We start from the raw sequence: 23,548 nt of genomic DNA on the forward strand, positions 1-23,548 counted from the left end.
GTATTTAGGCATCTGGTCCAAGACTCTTTTGCAGTGACCGCAGGGATACAGTCGCTCTTACCTGCCTACCAACTATTTCAAACAGAGCAGCCAGCTCTAGCCCTGCTGTGTTCCTTCCTCACACCATGAGTCTAGTGTGTAGCCTGGGTCAGTTGGCATTTACACTCTAGATGCCAGCATTGAAATTAAATGTGCACGTGGGATGGGCACAGAAGGGGGAAGTATGGTTGAAAAGTAGGAGGATGTAGTCCATAAAATGTGTGGAATGACAGTTGTAGGAGCCAGGATCAAAAGAAATGCTGTGGTTTGTCATGCAGCAGGCAGTGAGAAATATTCAAGGAGAATGCAGAGAAGTTCAGAAGACAAGTCTGCTGGAAGCTACTACTTATGTAGAGTCAGAATCACAGAACATTTTGGAGTGGAAGGGACCATCTAGTTCCACACCCCCTGCCCTAGGCCAGGACACCTTCCACTAGATCAAGTTGTTTAAAGCCCCATGCAACCTGTCCTTGAACACTTCCAGGGATGGGGCATCCACAGCTTCTTTGGGAAACCTGTGCCAGAGCTAGAGAATACATCTGGTTCAGTAAGGCCTTGAGATGAACAGGTCACAGGCTGGAAGATCTCCAGACCTGCTGTTTCTGATCACTTCTGTACACAAGATCAATAGATACACCAAGTTTGATGTGATGCTGTGGCTTTGTAGATGTTCAGGACCAAGAGATACTCAAACCATTATCTAAAACCTTGAGTTATCTCAAGGTATATGCATGTGGCAAAGAACCTGGGGAACTCCAGAGGCAGCTGCCTACAGCCCTGGTGGGGGATTGGCCCATTATGTTTTGTCGGGTTTTGTTTGGTTTTGTTGTGGTTTTTTTGTTGGAGGCTGAAAGAGCAGCAGATGAACCTCAGCAGCTAAAAACTACCTCCTTGCCTAGGAGACAAGCAATAGAGAGTGGGAGGTATCTGTATCCCAGAATGCTGACAGGAAAGATTTTTTTTTTTTTTGGCAAAAACTGCCAGACATACACAAAATGAAAGGGTGTATCACTCTTTTTCTACAGAAAGCACCTAAAACCACAAAAAAAATCTTGGCAGAACATCCAGAACCTCAATCTGTTTCAAAGATTATTGAAATCCCCCAAAAGACTTGACAATTTATTTTGGGCTGAATGGGCATATAAATAATGCTATTGCATTAAACAAGATTAAAACAACTGCAGAAAGCTACTAGAAAACTGCAGTAGAACTACTAGAAAACTATACACGGTAATTTGCTTGGCCATCAGTTGTTGTGTATTACCTGTTCTTGTATTTAACCTGTTAAGTTCCTGAATTATGGCTGTTTATGATGGAGACATTGCAAGGTGGGATTTCTTTCTTGGAGCTTCAGTGTTGCCTCTTACATGCCCAGCCTCTGTTGAACTTCAAGGAAGAATCAAGGACAAAAGGCTAAGGGTTTGAGCTTTTGGCCATCTCAAAAAATAAAGTGCTTTTAACTGTAAAAAAAAAAAAAAAAAAAGAAAACCTATGTTTCAGCAGAGGTTAGGAGAAAACTGATAAAATTCCTATTTTACGTTTTCCACACTAATGAATACCTGTTATTACAAAGAATCCAGAAGATGGCCCCACGGAAAGAAACAAAATGCAGTGATGTGTTGCCACAGAGGCACCTGCCAAGGAGAGAACAGTGGAAAACGATGCAGTTATGCAACAAAGTGACGGAGTTTGACATTCAGTGTTCTTTCTTTAGTCAGCAAGTCCATACTGTGCTTTCTGTAAGCATCGAACCGCAGAGAGAGCTCGTTGTATGCCTGCTTGCTGCTTTCCAGCTGTCCTTGGAGCTGTTGGACCTTCAGATCTTTGTCCACTGCTGCTGCCTCTTTCTCATAGCACCTTCCTGCTCTCAGCACAGCTTCTTCCGCAACCTCCAGCTTCTCCCCCAGCTGCTGAATCTCCCGTTCCTTATCTTGCAGAGCTTTGCCCCTCTCCATGGCCAGGTTCAATAGCTGCTCTTTCTCCTTGTGTGCCCTCTCCAGCTCAGCCCACAGTTCGGTGCTCTGAGCCCTCTGCTGACTTTCTGCCTGCTCTGCCCTTGCAACAGCTTGTTGGTGCCTCTCCTGTAGGAGTTGCAGCTGCTTCTTCAGTGAATCCACTTCCCGGGTGTAGGCACCTGCTTGGTGGCTCTGAGCTTCTAGCAGCTCCTTTTCTCTCTCCTGGGCTCTGCAACTCTCATAAGCATGTTTCTCCTGCAGGGAGTATAACCGCTGTGAAAGCTTCCTGGCCTGGGCAGCCAGCCGGAGCACTTCAGCTTCCTTCTCCCTCACAGCCTGGCTGAAGAGCGCTTCCTTCTCCTGCCGCAGGCGCTTGTTCTCCTCCCACAGCTGCATGTGCCGTTTCCTGTGTTCGTTCTTGAACTGGATCATCTTTTCATGGTTGTTGGCCAGATCCATGAAGCGCCCCTCCAAATGCTGAATCTGCAGGGTCTGAGTTTTAATTTTCAGAGCATCCTCTGTCCTTAGTTTCTCCAGCTCCATGTTGAGCTGCTCCAGGGCCCTGCAGCGTTTTTGTGTGTCATCTGCTTTCTTTGTCAGCATAGACATAAGATGATGCTGCTCTTCTAGGTGTAAAAGCAGCAGTGCTTTCTCCCTCCTCTCCTTAGAGATATCACAGAGTTCTTCCAGGCCTTTTGTCAGATCATCCATGTCTTTGCTTGTCTCTAGATCACCTGTAGAGTTGGCCATCCCTGCTCCTCTCTCATCCTGAGCCATGAAGCCCCTGTCTCACACAAAGACAAGAAAAAATGTTATAGTGGCTGCTTCTCTTAGTGACACTCAGCATGATTAAACATTACCCAGTGGTTGTGTGGCCAACACCAGTGCTATAAGCTGGTGGAGTTTCTCTGGAAGTCCAGAGAAACTGATATGGGGGGACAAGACCTCCCAAAACCAATGTCAGTCTGAAACCATACAGCCCTATAGCCCTCCCCACATCCTTTGGTTCAGAGTCAGGCACACTGAGAAGAAGGTTTACAGACTTCATGAGCAAAAGCAAGAATATAGGCTTAGTATTTATGCAAGCCTATTCATTTGCTGATTTAGCTTTGCTAATTATTCCTTCTCAAAGTCCTGCTGTTATAGCCACAAGAACTACTATCATATTTAGGTAAAAAGCTTGTAAGTGATAAATCTGTAAATAATTCCTTAAGCAATCCTTCTCCTTTGCCTTTATTTTCTCCTGCAGACTCTGTATTATAACTGCAAATAAAGGGAGGATTACATCAGACTTCTAATTAATTTATAAGATTTTAATAGTATATTACTCCTTAAAAATAACTGAGTAGTCTTATCCTATGCTTAAAGATTTATGAATAAAATAAGAGATCTATACAATGCTAATGATTACTGAATGCCCTGTGATACAAAGACTTTGTGACTGGAGAAGTAGTTCCTCATTTGAGTTTTGACACTGATTTGCTGAATTATTTAGGGCATGTAATTTTAAAAGGCTGTTTCTTCTAAATAAGGGAAATATTTGTATTGCATAGGCACCCAAATGATTATTGGTGCCAAATCACACAGTATGCTACCCAGACGTTTGAAAAATTAGCCTAAAACTCATCTACAAGTTTTTCATGTGGAAACTCCACAGCACATGAAACAGCGTGCTGATAATCAGGTTTTGTGAATTCCTGGGCTTTGACTGGAGATAAAGATAGGACGTGAGAAGGCACCAGTTTAAAGCAAGGATGAAAAATAATGTACAGCAAAAATGGATTAACACCTGTGAAGCAGTTAGAGTTTCAGAGCTGTGTAGTAGTGACCATCAGTACAGACACCAGCTCTGTCTCCTCCATCCTGTACTCTCCCACCACTGTTGCTACCTTGGATCCTGCCAAAACATTTCAGAATAATGGAGAAGGGGGAGAAGGACTGAGAGGTTTAGGCCATCCAGTGGAAATACAATGAAGAGCAGAGTTTAAGAAAAGAAAACTATTTTCTTACCAGGTATTTTCTTTCCCCTGTCTGTTTGTTATCACTCCTGCTGTGAGGTTCTGTCTCCATGGAGGTGAGACGCTGAATTCAGTCACCCCAGAGCTCATGACCTCATATGGGCTGGTTGGAGCTGGGCCAGCCTCACCAGGGTGGCTGAAAGAACTGGCAGTGTTTCTTAGCAAACAAACATTGCTGATACTCTCAAAACCACACAAATTTGGAAAAGGAAAGAGAACTTCCACAAGCTTGGAGAAGTCCTCAATCTCGGCTTTTAATCCTGTGAAACTGTAGGTCATGTTCAAAGCAACATATGTTTTCAGGTGAAAAATTAATTTGTACAGGCAGTGAATACAAATAACTTAGGTGCCTCTTTTCTAGAATCACCACCCTTTCAGGAGTGTCTCTTTAAGGATATAGAATCAAACCAACTGCTGTTACCATTTCAGTACAGAAACAATACATTGTTCTGAAGTGTCATATGCACATGTTCCCTAGACATATAAGAAGTGTATTTGTCTGGCAAAGTGGAAGCTGTGGCCGCTACCAATCATACAAAACACCTGAAGCAGTAAGATATCAAAGACTTGCAACTACTTTTGGCATTTGTGAACTCCACAGGTTGCCTGGTTCATGAGAGTGAAAGTGAGTTCCCCAGCAGGTTGAATAGCACCTTCCCTTTTTCCCATTCATAGTGTATAATAAATTCCAAGTAGCATTTAAATTTCTGAAGTTAAATCAAGCAATTGAGTTGGAACTGTGAAGAGCTCCCTTCTCCCGTCTAACTGAAGTTGCAAGATTTCACTGGCTTTTAGACATGCACAGTTGGAACAAATAAATGTGCATTTATTGTCAAAACTGTTTTCTCTCTGCATTTTGTTATATTGCATGCTGAATGGTTAACATAAACCACTGGGGTTTAATAAACATTGAATTCCTATTTAGTCTTAATAGGCTGCTTTTTATTTTAAAAAGTAATACATCTAGTACTTCATGCATTTATTTATTAGTAGCATGCATTTCTACAAGTTACAAATTCCAGTCTTATTTCTTATGCTGCAAAACTATTCAAGCCAAGACAACCATAGTCCCACCAGTCCCCTAATGGTGGCACTGAAGCACAGGTAAGTTACTTCTTGCGAAAAACCAAGCTAATAGATACAGGTACAAACAAGCACACTTTAAAGAATAAATACCCAACATACTTGTCATCACTAAAATTGGCACAGTTAGATCTTTGCGAGTAGCACTAGAAAAAAAAAAATCATCTTTATGTCTTCAGTATTTAAGAGTAAGTATTGCAGACTAGCAAGATGATTAACACATATATATATAGCAAACTTTTTATAACCCTGATTTTTTACAGTACACTGGAACTTAGTCCTCTGCGTGTTGTAGAATAGGAGGACATCAACAGTACCACTTCATGTCATGCTTCTTTCACTGGAGAAGCAACTTACATATCCTAGAAATGTACAACTACAAATTTACATAATGTTCTGTGGACAAATGTTTAATTTGAAATATGAAGTGACATATGACAGCACAAAACCAGAAAGGCAACAGAGCAAAAACTGTCAAAACTTCTACTGTGTTCCTCTTCCGAGTTTTATCCCCCACACCTTCAATTTCATTCCCAAAGTTTCCTTTTGACACTAGCAATTAAAAAGCCACCTTATTTTGTCAATTTTGCAACCATAAGCATCCTGAGAGGTAGTGTATCTTCTATCCAGGTGTTTGGACAGTTCATCATCTTCTCCCAAAGGGCAGTTTCATCTGAAGTGGAATCCATCCAGTCTACTCTAGTTCCATAGCTTTTGCCTAGAAAAATGTCATTTTTAAGAGAAATGTTACTTAATATGCTGCAGAGTTGAGAGAAGACAATCAAATCTGCCTGCTCTAAAATGATTACACCTCCTGTGGTAGCTGACCTAGTGCTTTGGAAATCCAGTTCTGCATTTTTGCTCTTGAACACTTCTATCAAATACAATTAGTGACAGTTTAACACAGAGACTTTGTCATCTTTCTCCAGAATTTTTCCTTGTTATCCTTAATTTTTTGTCACAATCCCAAGGAGAAAGATGTTAATTTCCCATACATCTGAGAAGATTTAATAATAAAACAAGATACTGATTTTTGTACTGAAATGGAACCTTGAGTATTCTAAAATTCAAATTGAGATTTACTATTCTAATTTGTAATTTAGGTTATTCTGGTGAACTATGCAAGAAGTTAATTTATGAAAGGTAATTTTTACATTGTATTTTTTGAGAAGACTCCAAAACTATCTTCCCTTCAGACCAGAGAGCAGAATGAAAGGGACAAGTAGAAGAACAGTATGTTTTTACTCTTATTATATCTGCATGTCTTATATTCCCCTTATGCTAAAAACTTATTTGCATTTATAATTTTTCCTATTCAAGATCTTCAAATCTTATCATGCATTCCTCATCTATCCTTTTATTTCCACCCCATGCTGTCTTTACACCACACACCTAGTTTTTGCATGCATAAGTTTGTAAGATGTTATCACGATTTTGGGTGCAGGAATAGCATATTCTTGTAATCAAAACAATACCAGATACAATGTATGCCCAGACAAAGGTTTATTTCTAATATTTCGCCTTAGTTGTCAGTCGTGCTAACACTACTATTATTTACATTTCAGGATCTGCGCTGAAGAATAGGTAAGCTTCTGAATGGAACCCTTCAGTAAATAGATAACTGAAAGGTTATTCAGTGATCTTCTCAAAACAAGAAGACATGGAAAAGAAATAAGGAAAAAAAAAACCAGGAAAGACTATTTAATAAATTAAGTATTAATGTGGTAATTGTCCAGTACCTGTTCCAAGGCCTATCCGGAGACCTCCCAGAAAGTGGTTCGCTAGTTTGTTGTGGTCCCAGACTGTGAGTTCTACACAGGCTTCTTTCAAATCTTCTGGTCTAAAGCCATCATACACCATGGTGTGGTTGAATACTGGGTTTGTAGTTTTTGCAACTGTCCTTGTTTTCTGGCGACTTTTTCTGCTAGTGTCTGGAAGAATGGTACTTCAGAAAGAAAAAACACTGTCAGTTTGCACTTATACACCATAACCTGCGTTAAACATACTGAAAAGGCAAAAGCTACTGATTAATGTTGTGGTTGGCATGTTAGAACGTGACTGAAGATCAGATGCTTTTTGGAGATGAAGACAAGGGTCATATTCTCAGTTCCTTACAAGCAATACTGGCAGCATGTATCCACCCTTGTGCATCAGAGGATGGAAGGGCAAGTCAAGTGGGGAAGAGGTACAAGTGAGTTTACTTGCTGTATTATACTGACACCAAAACCTTTTGTTGCTGCCAGAGATTTCCCCAACCATCTTGTTATTCTTGTCTTTTAACATTTTTAGTCTGTATATGAAAAGGAAGAGGGAAGAAATACAGCTATGCTTTTCATTTCTGTCTCCTCCCATGGTTTGCTAAGCTAAACCATAGTCTTGCACAAACATACTTTGTTTAAATGCGAATAAAAGCAGGCAGAGTTTGACCTGTCCTTCCACCAAGTAACAGAGACAAAACTAAAGTGCAGTGATTACACAGGACATTCTCCCAGTAACTTTTACTTGGTGGTATATACTTACCATCTTGAAGTTGCAAGCCCTGCAGGAGAATTTGCGTGACAGTAAAGGAGAATGAGAAAACAATTCAGTGGGGATTTTTTAATATGAATGTAGAAAAATGAAGATACAATTAGAAAATGCAACTGTAGCATTATTAGTCCACCATGTTTGATGCCTTCAACAATTCTTACCACTTAATAAAAGAGTTGAGCCTGTTTCCTCTCAGAAGAGGAAGGTTATGGCATTCCTTCACCCAGATGTGAACCTCACCAGTAGATAGAGTCTTCTTTCCTATAAAAATAAAACATCTGCTTAAGCAGATCACTTTTAAAGGTAGTTTCTATGATGCAGCAGTTCCTGCCCATTTGTAGAGGTGATATTCAGCCTAGACTTATCTCACATCTTAATTCAACATCGCTCTCTGTACTCTGGAAGCTGAAATCTTCATCCCATCAAAGTACTACAAGATCACATCATGTCTGCATTCCTACAAAAACTTTTCTTTTATTACAACAAGCTACTGGTCTTCTCTTTCCAAGCCTCCTAGATAAAGAGATCAGCTTGTCTTCATGCTATGTGATGTTAGCATTTATTGCCACTCATGCTTTCAAAAAAGCTCCTTTGTGTTCTAAATATGTTTGATTCTTATTGACTGACTGACTGTCTGGATTAAAGATCTGGCCTAGCTTCACTCTCAGATCTGTCCATTGTCAGTTGTCAGACAAGATTAAACCAAACAGATCATACTGCTATAAATTTTTGTATTCTGAATACTTACTTCTATTTCCTACATCTAGTATTGCTTCGATTCAGTGTGTTGTCATTGTTTATTTAGCACATCACAGCCCTGCCTGATGATTTATAATCTCTAAAATTATTGAGAAAACAAAATTTTATTACACATACATTGCATTACAAATCTTAGGTTCTAACAATGAGCTAATTTCTTCCATAGTAACCTTAAAAACAGCAAAAGATCCCAAAGTGATCTTTGGGATCCTTAACTGAATTCACAACCAGTGTGACTTAATCCTGTAGGAATAAAAAAGAAAATCTTCTTTTATGTTAAAAAAAAAGATGTCTGAAGTGATTGAAAAACATTAAACAGATTTTTTTTAAAAAAAAAAAAAAGAAAAAAAAAGAAAAAAAGAACAAAACCCCCAAAGGCCTGACAAACCCAAGCAAAGCAGCAATGCTTACCTCCAATGGGGTGTGGGACATACTGGAGTGCTAGTTTCATCTCCCCTCTGTTTTCTAGATTAAGAGCCATTGTTGAAATCTGAATTAAAAAATTAAAAAAAAAAAATTAAAAAAACCTCTGTATACCTACAAATCTCAAACTTTGCAGTTCATGCACAGAGAGTTTACCATGCAAATTATTCCGCTGGAACCAGCTTGACTTCTACATGAGGCAAGTTTTTTCTCTTGTTTCCTTATCAGTTAGTCTTCCCTCAGTTTACAGGATGTGAGAGATTTTAGGGCACTTTTAATCACTTGACAGTGACTCAAATACATAGCTCTTCTACTAAAGTAGAAAACTAGACCCAGAGGAGACAAACAGGCTTTGAGGGCACATTTTTCCACTGTTGTATGCTTATTAAAAACTAGAAAATATATTCTTCCAGTCAGGAAACTTACTCCTTGTGAACAGAAAGTGCATTTCTCTAAACTCATTTCTTTAGGAATGTTTGTCTCATTTAATCCATTTAAAAATCAGCCTCCACAAGAGTTATCTTGCAAAAAGGCACAAGAATATATCACTTCTTCATAGACAGTCATGGACCATCTATAGATGGAACGTGGCACCTGTTAACATTTGGTTACATTTGCCCACCCAGCGCAGCTTAAAAATTAGTGAAATTAAATTAGTGCTAAAGACTACCATGTTGTACTTGTTTTGTTCTGCAAATTACAAAACTTGAGCAGAAAATACAAAACAGCCAACCTACCCTTGGCTTGAGGGGAAACCAGTTGATCTGCTTGTTGGATCGATCATTCCAGTCCCAAGTTCCTAAATCCAACTCCACTTCACCAAGGAAGCTGTTCCTCCCAAAGGTATCATTGTGCCAGACAGAGATATTAAGGCTTTGGTCCTTTAGGAGATCCTTCTCAATTTTATACTGCCCGGAGGAAGAAACAAGGACAAAAAATTAAAACAAGATGAATTTTTAATCAATGCTGTGTCTGAAAGTGATAAGGTTAGAAAAAATGTGTCCGGGTTTATTAATCCATAACTGATCATTTCTTCATTCCAGCAAACAGCCAGCAAACAGCCAGCAAACAGCCAGCAAACAGCCAGCAAACAGCCAGCAAACAGCCAGCAAACAGCCAGCAAACAGCCAGCAAACAGCCAGCAAACAGCCAGCAAACAGCCAGCAAACAGCCAGCAAACAGCCAGCAAACAGCCAGCAAACAGCCAGCAAACAGCCAGCAAACAGCCAGCAAACAGCCAGCAAACAATAAAACCCAACTCTTTCCTTTTTATTTCAAGCATCTTAAGACCATACTTGGCTTGTATTTGTTTGCAAGAAGTATAAAACAGTCAGTGTTCTCAATACTGTATCCAGAGTCCACTGTAGAGTGAAGGGCAATGGAAGGACACAGTCATCTCTACAGAGCAATCCCTTTTATGCTAACATCTCTTTTGAGTGCATCTAGACCTGTGCCTAGAAATTAAAGTTCCTCATACATCACACATGCAGTATTTAATTTCTAGTAGTAGTTTGATAAATACCCGCAGTATTTCATTATAGACTGGATTAAAAGTTTTCTTTTTGACAGAAGTCTTCCGTTTGCCCAGCTTGTATTTCTCTGGAAGCAGGTAGGTCTTTACATACCTAAAATTTAGACAAGTTTGTTAGAAGAGAAAAAAACTCACCCTCTCCAACTTCCTTTTCCAAAATACACAAGTATTTGCTTATAAAGTGAGAGAAATCCACTTAGGTAACCATTATGTTGTTCAGCTTGTACATTTAAGAAATGGAACAACAGTGGTGATGTATAACATCACCACTTCCTTATAATGCCCTTCTCCAAGGGAAAATCTGTTGAAATGTCTCCTCAACACAAAAATACAGAATATATAACTATAGCAGGCCCAGATATATTTATAGGCTCTAATCCTACCATCTGAAAAGTAGTATTTTTAAAGAGAATTTAATATTCTTAAAATTTTAAATTTCCCATATTAATATATATACCATTTTATAGTGGTAATTCTATATTCAATCAGAGTGAAAAAAAAAAAAAACCACAAAGCATGTATAGCTTCTTCATCTATTTATTGGGTTGTTTACTCTAACAGGTTAGAGAGATTGGATAACCCCATCAGTTTTCATTTTCACATTAAAAGAAAAAAATCCATTAGAAAATAAATATATTCTTTGTACTTACGGGTCTGAGCGCTGTCGCTTAACATCTGCTACTGCCAGGTCTTTACACTGGCAAATAAAAATGTGGAGCTCGTTCAGCTGTTCTACATAATCAATAGCAAACTGAATGTTCCCCTTCACATCAACATTGCCAAAGTCTGCACTATAGATGCTCATTAGACTTCCGCTCACCTGCATCATACAAGAGGAGAAAAGTTTTCCAGGCATTGCATTTCACCAGATACTTCAAGATTAGCGTAGAAGTTATGCTCAGAATTCAGACAGTAAAGAAATCAACTGTCTCTTCGGATGTAATAACAAAATGTAATGCACACCATTTTACAAGCTCCTCAGCCAGAAGATTAACAAAAGAGAGATATTTTGAAATCAAAGGTGTTAGACCAAGTTTTCTACAAAAAATTTGAATGTGTTTATTGCATTGAGATAGAAGAAATGAAATTATAGGATGCTGTATATCTAGAGATCAGATCTGTGAAATCTCTTCAGCTGATCTTCCTTGCAGAAAGCAGAGCTTAAGAATTTAGGACTTCCAAAAATACCAACAAAAAGACTAGTGGACAAAGTCTATATGGCTGAATTATGCACCTAAATATGTAGCTAAATAAAACACTGAAAATTAAACACTACATGTAGAGAAAGAGAAAGATGTATAATTTTTTTTTTAATGTCGACATCATTCCCAAAAATTCTACTCTTCCTTACTGAAAGTCCACATAAACAAATGACTTTTGGTTAGCTAATTCACTGACTCAATTACATATCCAACATTCCAATAATGTCTTCTGCTTTCACTTGTTTCTCTCCCCTTTCTCCTTTCCTAAATGTTTGTTCTACATAAATTGTTCCTCATTTTCAGCTACAAATGTAAGCTCTTAGGATAAAATCCATCTCTCTGTTCAGAGTCCTGAACAGGCTCCAATATGTTACTAGAAAAAAAAAATTTAAATCTATTTAATTTTATTTTATTTGCTTCAGGCAATTTCATGCAAGCAATTACGTTATGTTCATATAACAGACACAGAAAGAAAAAGACAGAAATGCCAAGGGAAGAAAGGAAAGAGGAATGAGAAGAGCGATGAAATAATATTTAAGAGATTAGCAAAAGCAAAGTGCCATTAAAACAAGGCTTTGGTTTACATACAGAGGATAAGGAGGCCATGCCAGAAGAGCCGCTAAGATTGGTTAGAGAGCTGGGACTCTTCTTGATTCTGCCAAAGGAATAACTGCTTTCTGATGCTGTATCTGTCTCTCTGTCATCACTCTACAAAAACATCACAGAAAGAAAGTCTGTGTACTTCCTTTATAATCACAAAGAACATTGAAAAAACAAAACCAAACAAGCAGAATTTTAATGCAGATTGAGACTCAGTGGAAACCTGAATTTAAATTCCCTTGTAGTGCGACATGAATAATCTTTCTTGAATTAGGTCATGCATTTAAAGTTGAAAGCAGATTTTTCTGATGAACAACATACACTGATAATTCTTTTTTATGCAGCAATGCAACTAGGTTCAGGGGTTTTTTTGTTTTAAATCTCAAAAGAAAATGAAATGAAAAATGCAATGAAAAAGTACAAAGATAAGTGTATTGGGACAATTATATTCAACTTCTCTACATCACTTTCTTATGCATAAACTTAGGGAAGTGATAGTGCTCAGGTTTCTTACCAGTCCCTTTCTGCTACATAGCAAATGCTATCAGTTCAATGCCTGTATCTGGAGGGCAGCTGGCTGGAAGGTAACATGCACAGAACAGCACTGGGTACAGCAAATGAGTTTTGCAAAGTCTTTCTTATAAGAGGGCAAGCAGGACCCTGCTTTTCCATCAGGGAAATGCAGTTTTGGTTTCCTTGGTCGTTATCAGGGTATGTGCTTTCAATCCCATTCCATCTCAATGCTATCTCTGCACTAAAAAATTGATTTAGTTCCCACATGTGCCTTGGCATCTTCCTACACAAGCAGTTATGGACAACATCATCTCTCTGTTGTATTCCACCCACAAACAATTTACATTCCCCTCTCCATGAAACACTTTTGAAATGATGTCATAGATCTTCCAATAAGAGATGCAAGATTAGTAAACAACAATTTCTACACACATTAAGGAAATGATTATTTATATAAATAAATATATAGCATATAAGCAGTTTGAATAAGTCTTTAAAAAAAATCTGTTGATTGTAGCTTCTCTAGTTATATCTACACTCACAAGTAAAAGGAGGCCAGGATTGTTTCCCATTTCAGAGGTCAAAGGTAAGGACTGGCTAATGTCCATCCTACCTAGCACAGGGCTTCTTGACAGAAAATTGATTTGGAGAGTACTATTTGGAACTGTACAAAATAATCCAGAGACTGAAGTAACTGTTAAGCTGTGTGGATAATCAGTCCTGTTACATGGACTGTTTGAAAGACAGGAAAATCCTAAGTCCTTTTATAGGGGAGGGATAGATAGTGATTAGACACTTTAAACTAAGTGACTTTAATGGCTTTAAACTGAATGCCTTTAAACTAACTGACAGAAGGTGGGTTTAGGTTAGATAACAGGAAGAAATTGTTTACTCTGAGGGTGGTGAGGCACCGGCACAGGTTGCCCAGAGAAGCTGTCTATGTCCCATCCCTGGCTGGATGGGGCTTTGAGCAACCTGATCTAGGGGAAGATTCCCTGCCCATGGCAGGGGATTTGGTATTAGATGATCTTTAAGGTACCTCCAAACCAGACTGTTCTGTGATTTTGTGATACAGAATCATAGACATCATAGACCAGACAGTTCAAGTTGCTTATCACTTTCAAACTTCAGTGTCATTTTAAGAGATTTGAATACAGCCTCAAGCTTGTTCCAAGGTCCACACTATGATGATGATAACAGCTAAAATCAGGAATGGCATGTTGTTGGGAATTTCACTTGCATGGAGTTAACAGACAGGTACCTGAAACTATAATATTTCAGAGATGGAGCTTACCTCTTCCTGTAGGAATGAAGGTACTGACTTGCTAAGTCCTTTAAGTTTTTCAGGGTTGGAAAACAGCTTATCAGGCTGTGAAGGCACTGTGGAAACTGAAGAGCAGTAATTCAAAAGGCTTCAAACCATGTTTGTACTTCAGAACAGTGAGATTCCATAACAGGACACAGTTAGAAACAAACCACTTCAGATGAAATACATGCACATGCACAATCAGTTTAAAACTTGGATGCAAGGGGGCTTTTTCCCACTAGGACTCAGAGGAGCTATCGTTAGGAAGAATAATCTACTTTGACATCTCCTATAACGCTTGATAAAGAACTTTGTCAGAAGTTGCTTAACATGATATACAAGCCTGGGTGCTACAGGCAAATTCTGATCAAAAGTAATAAGGCAAGCATTTTCAGTTTATCTTCTAGATTTTCTTCCTAGAACAAGAATAAGTGCATTCATGCACTAACCATGTCATCATCAATATTAGAATCAAGATAAGGTTCTTACAAGCCAAACTATGTTCTTTTATTTACTTAGTCTATTTAACAGCAAAAGGAACATTTGTGTAAATCAAGCAAATTTTAGAACTGACAGAGGAAGTCTCAAGTATTCCTACTTAATTATAAGATGTATATCTCATGAATGATGCACTTTTTTGCAGCCCATCTCTACCACATTCGTATATCTCTACTGAAGTTCACTTCTGTGCTCTTTCACTATACAAAGGATAACTGCACAGGCTAGCTTTGCAAAAATCCAGTTAGCAGTAAGCCCACAATTCTCAGAATTTTCCATGCTATAACCCCACTTATATGTAATGATAAACTAAAGCTGGACTGGATGCACACTGTGAAATGCACCAATACTGAGTATCATGGGACAGAGAATTATTTGGCAACAAACAGCCAGTTACAGGGGCACATATCTGTTGCATAAAATGAAACACTGCACATGATAGGATTGTTTGCAAGGTGAGTGAAGCTTTTGCAAAGCTTTTGCTGTCGAAGCTCAGCTCATGCTCAACATACCAGTTATCATCAGTATGCAGTTAGATGCACGTCCAGATATGTAACTTATTAGTTGTTAAATCAAAAAGTGTTTTTAATAAATTAGTTTAAGTATCAGTGGAGAAGTCTCTCCACTGTCTGCTGGAAGAATCCTATTACTCACTTCCTGTTGCATTTTCAGTCCTCTCTGGATGCTGATCAGGTTTCGGACCTGCTCAGTGCAGTATTGACGACAGTCATTCAGTAGCACAGTTTTGCAATGTTATAAACATCATCAATATATTTTATATGTGGGAATTGTTTTACTTCCCCAGACCCCATAAACTGCGTGGGTTTTTATTCCTTCCAGTCATTTAGTAGTGGTTTAGATATTAGGTCTTTATGAGTATTAGTTGTTTCATTTTGATGCATCATGGAGCGAGTTGTAAGAGTAAACGCAGAACTAGGGATTTAGTGGTAGACTTGGCAATGCTGGATTTGCAATTGGACTTTATGATCTTTAATCTAATTTTTTTTTCCAACCTAAACAATTCTATGGTTCTGTTTCTGTGTTTTGCGTCTCTGTTCTCCTTGGAGGAGCTGGATCATAACAAAGGTAATATGAGTGTGCAAGCTAAACAAAAATCAAGGTTTTCACTGTTCTAAATGAACAGCCTTTTCAAAAGATTCTGTCTGTACAGCTATCAATTTGGCTGTGTGTAATTTTTTCATAACTTCACTCTTAATAAATTTAACTCAAAAAAAAATACTCTTTTCAGATAAGTCTCTACACATTCACATTGAATGCAAAACAGGATTTCAGTAGGGGTCTTCATTTGAAAGCAGAGTGCAGAATGGTGCTTAAGTCTTGTTTCTTTGCTGAATGTTGTATGCATCCTAATGTGCTATGACTATACTCTTTATACTTTGGGCCAGTAACATGCAAAATGCTTTAAAGCATCTAAAACATGAAAAAAATGCAACTGTGCACTTTTAAAACTGTAGTGCTCCGATGCATTAGATAAAAAATTGTGTGTTATATTCCATCTTATTCAATGTTATTTGATGATTTTCAATTCTGTTCATTTAGACACGTTCTTGGAGCAGGTTTGCTTTTTTTTTTTTTCTGAGATTTGGAATTTCCAAAGGTATAAAGAAAAACTCAACAGTAATGCATCTGTAATGCACTAATGGACTGATGGTATCAGCACTAGCTGATCTAGCAGTTCATTCATTTCTTAAAATAATTCTACTTTACAGGACTGAGACAGGGATTTTAAGAGAGGTTCCTTTTCAACTGATGTATTCTGAAGAGTGTTTTGCACTAGCAAAAGTCGTCTTGCATCTTATAATGCAACAAATGAACAGATAAATTCAATGTTTACTTAGGCCAAGTCTTTCAACGGAGTTAGTGTTCAAAGCTCCCTATGATTTCAGTAATTATTCCATAGGCTGAAAGACTGAAGGCCAAAATAATACATTGATAAGTGGCACAGCTTCTACAAATATAGGAGGACATGAATACATTCCTTAAGAATAAACAACACAACAGAATTCTACAAAACCTTTTCAGTCATGCTGAGGTTAATAAAATCTAAAAGCACAATAGACTTCTTGGTTTAAAAAAAAAAAACCTTCAGTAGCAAACAGAGGACATTGAAAAAGGAATAAATTTCCATGCAGACACAAAAGATATTTACCATCTTCAGCACTAAGAGCTAATTCTTCCTTTGGATTATTTATTTTTTCTTTGTCTGTGCAGGAAAAAATAATACATAGTTAGAAATAATTCATAGTTAGAAACTTCATTGTTGAGTGTAAAATGAATGGTAGTGGTAATCACAGAATTAAGAGTAATGAGGACAAAATCCACAAACAAACCAGCAAAGCCATTGGAATGGTTAAATTCAAGAGATGCATTTACTTCACACACTACTTCCAAGCCTACATCCAAAGCAGGGGTCTTGTGTTGACGGTTTCTATCAGCGTGCTGTTGCAACAGTGTTAGTGCAGACCTAAAACCTAGAAACTAGTTAGAAGCAAGCAATAGCATAAGCAGTATTAGAATAATAACTTGCTAACAATAGCCAACATCTTTCAAAAACTACATCTCCACACTTCAGTTTACTGATGTAAGTTCAGTCTGTGTCTTCCCCATTAGACATGAGATAAGCATGAAAAGTCTCAGGGACAGGGTGAAGAGAAATAGGAAAAATAATTCAAAAAAAGAAATCCTAGGAGGCTACTGAGGGAAATCAGGAATTCATTTTAAATATAATATTATCTCACATTTATTATCTCAAAGTGAGTTTGGTAGGACACACTCAGGTGAAACATTACTAAACTGAGTTTTTCATGCTTTCACTTCTACTAATTCAGTCCAAGCAAGAAGCCAGGAGGCAATGGCAGTTGTTGCTCATTACTAATTTGGGTAATTGCCAATACATTCACTATTGAAAAACTATTAAAGAAACAGTTAATCACTATCAACATAGTGCATATCTGGAAGATGTCTGCTTCACAGACCAGCGTTGTTTCAAAATTAACACAAATAACTGAAAGTTAAATTGTATGAGAAAATAATATGGTTGCACAATACAAGCTCTATACAGCTTATCGAGAAACAAAAACAGAGCCATGACTTGGCAAGGCTGTGTGGAAGACCAGCATTAACACATTTAAGCTAAACTGGGGGTCATGGGAGACACACACAAGCTTTGTGCTCACTTGAGGTGGCTGATGGAATGTCCTCTAGACTTTTGGAAGGCTTTTTCCTATCTGCACTCCTTTTCAAAGCCATCAAAACAGGGTTTAATTCTTCTTCAGAACCTGTTATGAGACAAAATATATGAACACTGCACACACAGAGATGCCACTTTAAGCAAGTCAATGAAGATCCAGCCATGAGTTTCTCATGAGAATCTATTTTGACTCTTAGCAAAGACAGTGAACATTCAATGAAAATACAAAATAAATTCAAAATTAAATAAATATCTAATTTGAAGCGTCCATTTTTACTCTCTAAATATCCTCAGTCATCAGCAGAGGCCTGTTACTTGATCTCTCCTGTGTAGGTATCTGTCTTTACTGACTATTAATGGGGTTTGGGGCAATTATAGCACTTAATTATTTAAGAATAATAGAAGATATACTGTAGCCATTTTGTAACCATCTTGTTAGGAATAGGCACCCAAAAAAAAAGTTAATAGTTTTAGTTTTCTCCCCTCGGTGCAAATTTTTCTGTTATATTCTCTCCCCAGTGAAAGTAATTTTGTTTCGATGCTTGACTAACACACACACACAAAAAAACCCCAGCTGTGGATGTATTTGGGTCTCTGAAATTATGCAATCTTCTCCAAAGGCAGAATCAAGACAGACTTAGCTCCTTCAGAAACATTTAAGACTCTCTCTCCTCCCTATCTCACTTTCCTCCCCCTCCACCAACCAATCACACCTTGCAGTGTTCTGTCTGTAATTACAGGTGACAACAAATTATGTTTGATTTTTTTCTTATTTGTTTCAGTTTTTGCTGACTTCCTTTGGAATCTCACTTTCAAAACAGGCTCAAGTGTAAGTTGTCAGGCCCTGGAAACTTCACATATTTCTCAGATTCTCCAGATGAAGAAAGCATTCTCAGTCTCTTAGTATGAGACTAAAAAGGTTAAATTATCTCTTCTATCTTCAGCTCTTTGATGACTATCACACACTAAACATTGACTAGAGTTACCATTCAACCAAATAAATGTGAATCCTAGTAAACACATCTCTTCCTTTATATGTTCACTTTCCAGTGCAACAGGCAGCAATGCTAAATGAAATAGCATAGAGTGTTGGTATTGTCCTTATATCCAGCCATTCCACTGATGAGCATTTATCTCTGAAGACTAGCTGGTCAAACTACAGAATGTACTTGAACAGTCACTGATATTTTTTTTCTCTTTTAATCCAGATTATTTAAAGGAATTAATAGATTGGGTGTTACAAATTAACAAATTTGAAGGTGATGTCATGGGGGAGGAAGAAAAGATTAAATCACGAAGACTGAATTGATTCACGCTGCTAAACTCCCTTTACCAAAAAGGCTTACCCAAATGTAGTATGTGTCTATCAAAGACTTTCCAATTACAGAACTTAATTAATTCTTCCCATCCTTCCCAAACAAATACCCACAGCATTCAATTAAGAAATATGTATCACACAGACTTTCTGTTAAAGTATTTCAAGTTGGCTATCAAAAAAATATTGTATCCATGTTTAACAACTCAGCACCATGAATTTTAGAAATCAAACAGCTCACGAGCTGAACTTCTGGTTCCAGAGTGGGAATCAGAGTTTTCATCTGAAAACTTGGATCCCAAATTTAAATTGTCTCCTTCCTCTTCATCATTATCCTCATGCTGAGACATTAGGCAGAGCAGAGCTTCTTTTGGCTGGGGGGAGTTGCTATCATCCTTAAGTGGTGTGCTTGCTCTGCTGAAATTCAACAGTGCTTGAAATTCTGAATTCTGTTCAGAGGCCTCTAAGGATGTGCTTTCGTCTCTCCTTCCTTTTTCATTTATCTGAAATGGCTTGATTGCAATCATATTTGTCTTGCCTTCCAAGGGAGTAAGATCAACTGGAACCATGTTTCTCTCTTCTATTTTATTAATAATTTCATTTCTCTTAAGATCAAAAGCTTCAATTTCACTTCCTGCAAGATCATTTACTGAAGCTTTGACATTTTGTTCTAGAGCTTCCCCTTTGACAGCTAACTTTATTTGTGTATGATAGGTACTTAGAACATTATATGGCTGTGACACAGTTGTGAATAGAGTCTCTTTTTCTGAGGGAAATGCAGGATCTCCAAACTTTTCTTGCTTATGTAACTCTTTGGATATTGGACATGAAACTGTAGATGCTTTTTGAACAAGTTTTGCTAAAGAACAACTGAATTCACTGAATTTTGCAATATTTGAAACAGAAGTTTTTTCTACTGTTTCTTGTATTTCTTGAGGATGATCTCTCTCTTGTTGATGTGGAACATGCATACTAAGACTAGTCTGTATTTTACCTTGCATTTTTTTATCCATATTTTCTGGCACAGAAGCTGGTGTTTCAGAGACCTCTTTTGGTAGCTTCTGGAAAGTAACATCAGATACTCTATATTCAGCCTTGGACAGTGCAGATTTTTCTGTGGTCTCACCCCTTTCCTGCAGCACCTCTTCATCATGCTTGTAGGTCATACCCTTAGCTTCCACCTCAGCAGTTCTCTGTACTATGCTGTTAGCAAGTTTTGCTTTAGGAGATGGTGTTTCAGAGGCCTCCTTCAGCAGCTTCTCTAAAGCAAGATTCAAGCCACTGTTCTTGGATGGGGCAATAGACTTTTCTACCATCTCACTGATTTCCTGCAGCGCCTCTCCATCATGCTCATAGGCTGCGCTCTTAGCTTCCACCTCAGCAGTTCTCTGTACTATGCTGTCAGCATGTTTTGCTTTAGGAGGTGGTGTTTCAGAGGCCTCCTTCAGCAGCTTCTCTAAAGCAAGATTCAAGCCACTGTTCTTGGATGGGGCAATAGACTTTTCTACCATCTCATTGATTTCCTGCAACACCTCTCCATCATGCTCATAAGTCATACCTTTAACTTCCACCTCAGAAGTTCTCTGTACTCTGCTGTCAGCACGTTTTGGTTTAGGAGGTGGTGCTTCAGAGGCCTCCTTCACCAGCTTCTGTAAGACAGAACTCAAGCCACTGCTCTTGGATGGGGCAACAGACTTTTCTATGGTCTCAGTGATTTCCTGTGGCACCTCTCTATCATGGTCATATATTGTGCTTTTAACTTCCACCTCAGCAGTCCTCCACATTGTGCTGTCAGTGTGTTTTGGTTTATGAAGTGATGTTTCAGCAGCTTCCTTCAGCAGCTTCTGTAAGACAGAACTCAAGCCACTGACCTTGGATGGGGCAACAGACTTCTCTATTGTCTCATGGACCTCTTCAGGTTGACCAGTAGCTTCTTGGCATGTTGATTCTATGCTGCAATTAGTTTCTGATATGCTATTCATGTCATTGTACGTTTTCATTCCCACCCCTCTATGTTCAGGAGGTTGAGATACAAAGGTTTCTCTGAGCAGGTTCCGCAAACCAGAGCCCTCAAGAGTGTCATCCTTATCTGCTGCCTGATGCTGTAAATGCAAAGGTTCAAATTCCCTAAATAGTTTTCTGAGGCTTTTTTTGTTCTCATGCTTGTCTGTTGCTGGCATATTCACTTTTCCTGTATTTTTGCCCAGTTCTTCTTCTTGATCAGCAGGAGAAGTATCATGGATCTCTTCTACTGTTCTCTCAAAGACCTTGCACTGATTTGAGTGAAAAGTTGTCCCTTTCAAAACATTTTCTTTTAGGTTTAAGCTATATGACATCTCAGAGGCTTCCTTTTCTAGCTTCTTTAGAACTGATTTAAATACATCAAGCTCACCTTTAGGTTGAACAACTTTCTCCACAGTCTCTGCAACTTCCTCCTTAGGGAGACTGATATCCAATGGACTAGTCTTGTTCTCCACTTTTTCTGTAGGTAAACATTGCCTATCACCTGCTGCTGTCTCCTTCAAAGCATTTTTATCAGCGGGTGACTGGAGCAAGTGCAAGGAAACATGATGATATTTTGATGAAACAATGCTTTTTCCTATACATTCTTTAACTGCTTGCTCTGGAAGACTCATCTTTTCCTGGGATTTTGAGATAACTGGTTTTCTGTTCAGCTGGACAGAGTCTGTATTTTGTGTGTGTGTCACATTCAGACCTTCCAGGGTAGGAGATCCTAGAGACTTTTTGCATACCAGAGAATCTTGTTTCTGTGGTTTTTCTCTCTCAGATGTTTGGGTTTGTTGTTGAATTAACTCTTGTTTGCTCACATTATCTCTACCTTTGTCTTCCTTTGACTTACTTTCATAGATTATTGAACTATTATTATTTGGCAAAGAAACATCTTCCCTGTCAATTCTGCTCTGGAATTTAACTCCAGTATCCCAGAAGTTTCTCAAACTCTGAAACCGTGAAGGATCTGAAATTTGATTCTTGGACTTTTCATCCATTTTTTCTTTTAAAGAAAAAACTTGAAAGCTGGGCTTCTGTTGGGAACAAGCAGCAACTTTTCCTTTAAGTGTTTCTTTCTCATCTTTGATTTTTGGGGAGGCTGAAGTGACACCAACTCTGGACTGCAAGTTACTGGCTTTTGGCAATTCTGTATATTCATGGACCTCATCAAATGGAAGTGTTCCTTTTGGCTTTTTAACTGCGTGGCGTGGTCTAAACTCCAAAGAGTGTTGATGTTTGTTTCTTGAATCCTGGCTCATACAACTCAATTGAGGACTTAATGTATTCTTGCTCTGATCGCACAATCTATTAGGTGAGTATACTGCAGTTGGTTCTATTTTGTCACTTTCTCCAAGACCTTTCAATGCACGGCCACCTGATGCGCTAGTATCGATACTAACTTCTTTCTCTCCATGATTGGGTATAGTTTTATCCCTTTCCCAGAATGCTCTGATCTCCCTTATTCTTCTTTTTTCTTGTATTGCCTTCTCTGATTCATATTTCTGAGGTTGTATCTTGTGTTCTTGATATTCCAAGAGATTTGATTTTTGATTTTGTTGTTTGATTTCTTGACCATGTTCTTTTTCTTCAGCTCCTGTACAATCAAATTCAGTTAGCAGTTTGTCATTTTGCTCCTTATTCACTTCCCCTTTCTTAGGCTTCACACTCTCCTTTATCAGCTCTGCATCTTCTGAAGTAAATGATGTAGATGAAACACTGTTCTGTTGTTTAATCTTTCCAAATGGTAACTCTTCTGTAACTCCTGTTTTCCCATGCATGCTAGGCCCACTGTGTTCTGTAGGACGAACTGCTGTTCTGGTTGAAAAGTCCACTTCCTCTTTGGACTCCCTGCCTTGGGATCTAGTTGATGCATGTTCCCCATCTTCAGTATCAGAACTTCATTTAAACCAGTCTAAAACTTTTGATACAGATTCATCAGCCACTTTCACGAGTTCATCAGCATGTTTGTCAGGCTTGAAAGTAGTTTTAGCATCTCTCTTCTCAACAAGATCAGGCTTACCTTGTTGAAGACTTGTAGAATTGGTATTTGACACCTCACGTGCTTCTGTCTTAACAGAAAGTTGATGTTCATCTACAATGTAAACAAACTTATCAGAGTTATGAATTAGCCACGTGACTCTAAAAATATTTGGTCTATTTAGAAAATTCTCAGAATTTTTTTTTAACTGTTATTGAAGCAAAGATTTCTCTGTCCTTGTGTTTTTGGAAAGAACCATACTGTGGGCAATAGAGAGGAAAAAATTCCTGCAGTGATATATCCTACTGGAATCGTTGCTTTTGAGGGGGTGAGCAGATAAAATGACTTAATCCCACTCTAGAGGAAATGCCTACATTGAACAGGTGCTGGGCATCAGACACACACAGAATACAACAACCCAGCATATTTGTGTTTAGTCCTATGAGCAAATCCCCAAGTCACAACTGAATTACTCCCAAGGACAACTGACAGCAATATACTAAAATTTTCAGTTCCTGTGCAGACAGATCTACCAAGCCTTATAAAAGCAATTTCATCCAAATGTCATCGCTTCATCA

The 23,548-nt window shown here is 38.3% G+C and overlaps 2 protein-coding genes across 3 annotated transcripts in view; both read right to left on the reverse strand.

Moving 5' to 3' along the window:
* Positions 1 to 1,608: 1,608 nt before the first annotated feature.
* On the reverse strand, positions 1,609 to 5,356 carry CCDC89 (coiled-coil domain containing 89). Of its 2 annotated transcripts, XM_032678276.1 has the most exons (3): positions 4,005 to 4,097; positions 3,784 to 3,891; positions 1,609 to 2,778 (listed from the first exon to the last, which is right to left on the reverse strand). In XM_032678276.1, exon 3 carries the CDS (start codon positions 2,769 to 2,771, stop codon positions 1,707 to 1,709), a length of 1,065 nt encoding a protein of 354 aa, XP_032534167.1. In that variant the 5' UTR covers positions 2,772 to 2,778; positions 3,784 to 3,891; positions 4,005 to 4,097; the 3' UTR covers positions 1,609 to 1,706. The 2 variants fall into 2 exon arrangements, with proteins under 2 accessions (XP_032534167.1, XP_032534166.1); XM_032678275.1 differs by lacking the exon at positions 3,784 to 3,891 and having other exon boundaries at positions 4,005 to 5,356.
* Positions 5,357 to 5,484: 128 nt separating this feature from the next.
* The window catches only part of SYTL2 (synaptotagmin like 2), a 52,521-nt gene continuing 34,457 nt past the window's right edge, over positions 5,485 to 23,548 (reverse strand). The window contains 13 exon segments of the mRNA XM_032678263.1: positions 5,485 to 5,813; positions 6,835 to 7,040; positions 7,786 to 7,885; positions 8,795 to 8,873; positions 9,544 to 9,714; positions 10,329 to 10,431; positions 10,988 to 11,157; positions 12,128 to 12,247; positions 13,947 to 14,041; positions 15,111 to 15,158; positions 16,627 to 16,680; positions 17,654 to 17,755; positions 19,224 to 23,084. Coding sequence (XP_032534154.1) covers positions 5,668 to 5,813; positions 6,835 to 7,040; positions 7,786 to 7,885; positions 8,795 to 8,873; positions 9,544 to 9,714; positions 10,329 to 10,431; positions 10,988 to 11,157; positions 12,128 to 12,247; positions 13,947 to 14,041; positions 15,111 to 15,158; positions 16,627 to 16,680; positions 17,654 to 17,755; positions 19,224 to 23,084 — 5,255 coding nt within the window. The 3' untranslated portion in view covers positions 5,485 to 5,667.

This window comes from Chiroxiphia lanceolata, chromosome 2 (assembly GCF_009829145.1).
Source record: "Chiroxiphia lanceolata isolate bChiLan1 chromosome 2, bChiLan1.pri, whole genome shotgun sequence".
NCBI classification, from domain to species: domain Eukaryota; kingdom Metazoa; phylum Chordata; class Aves; order Passeriformes; family Pipridae; genus Chiroxiphia; species Chiroxiphia lanceolata.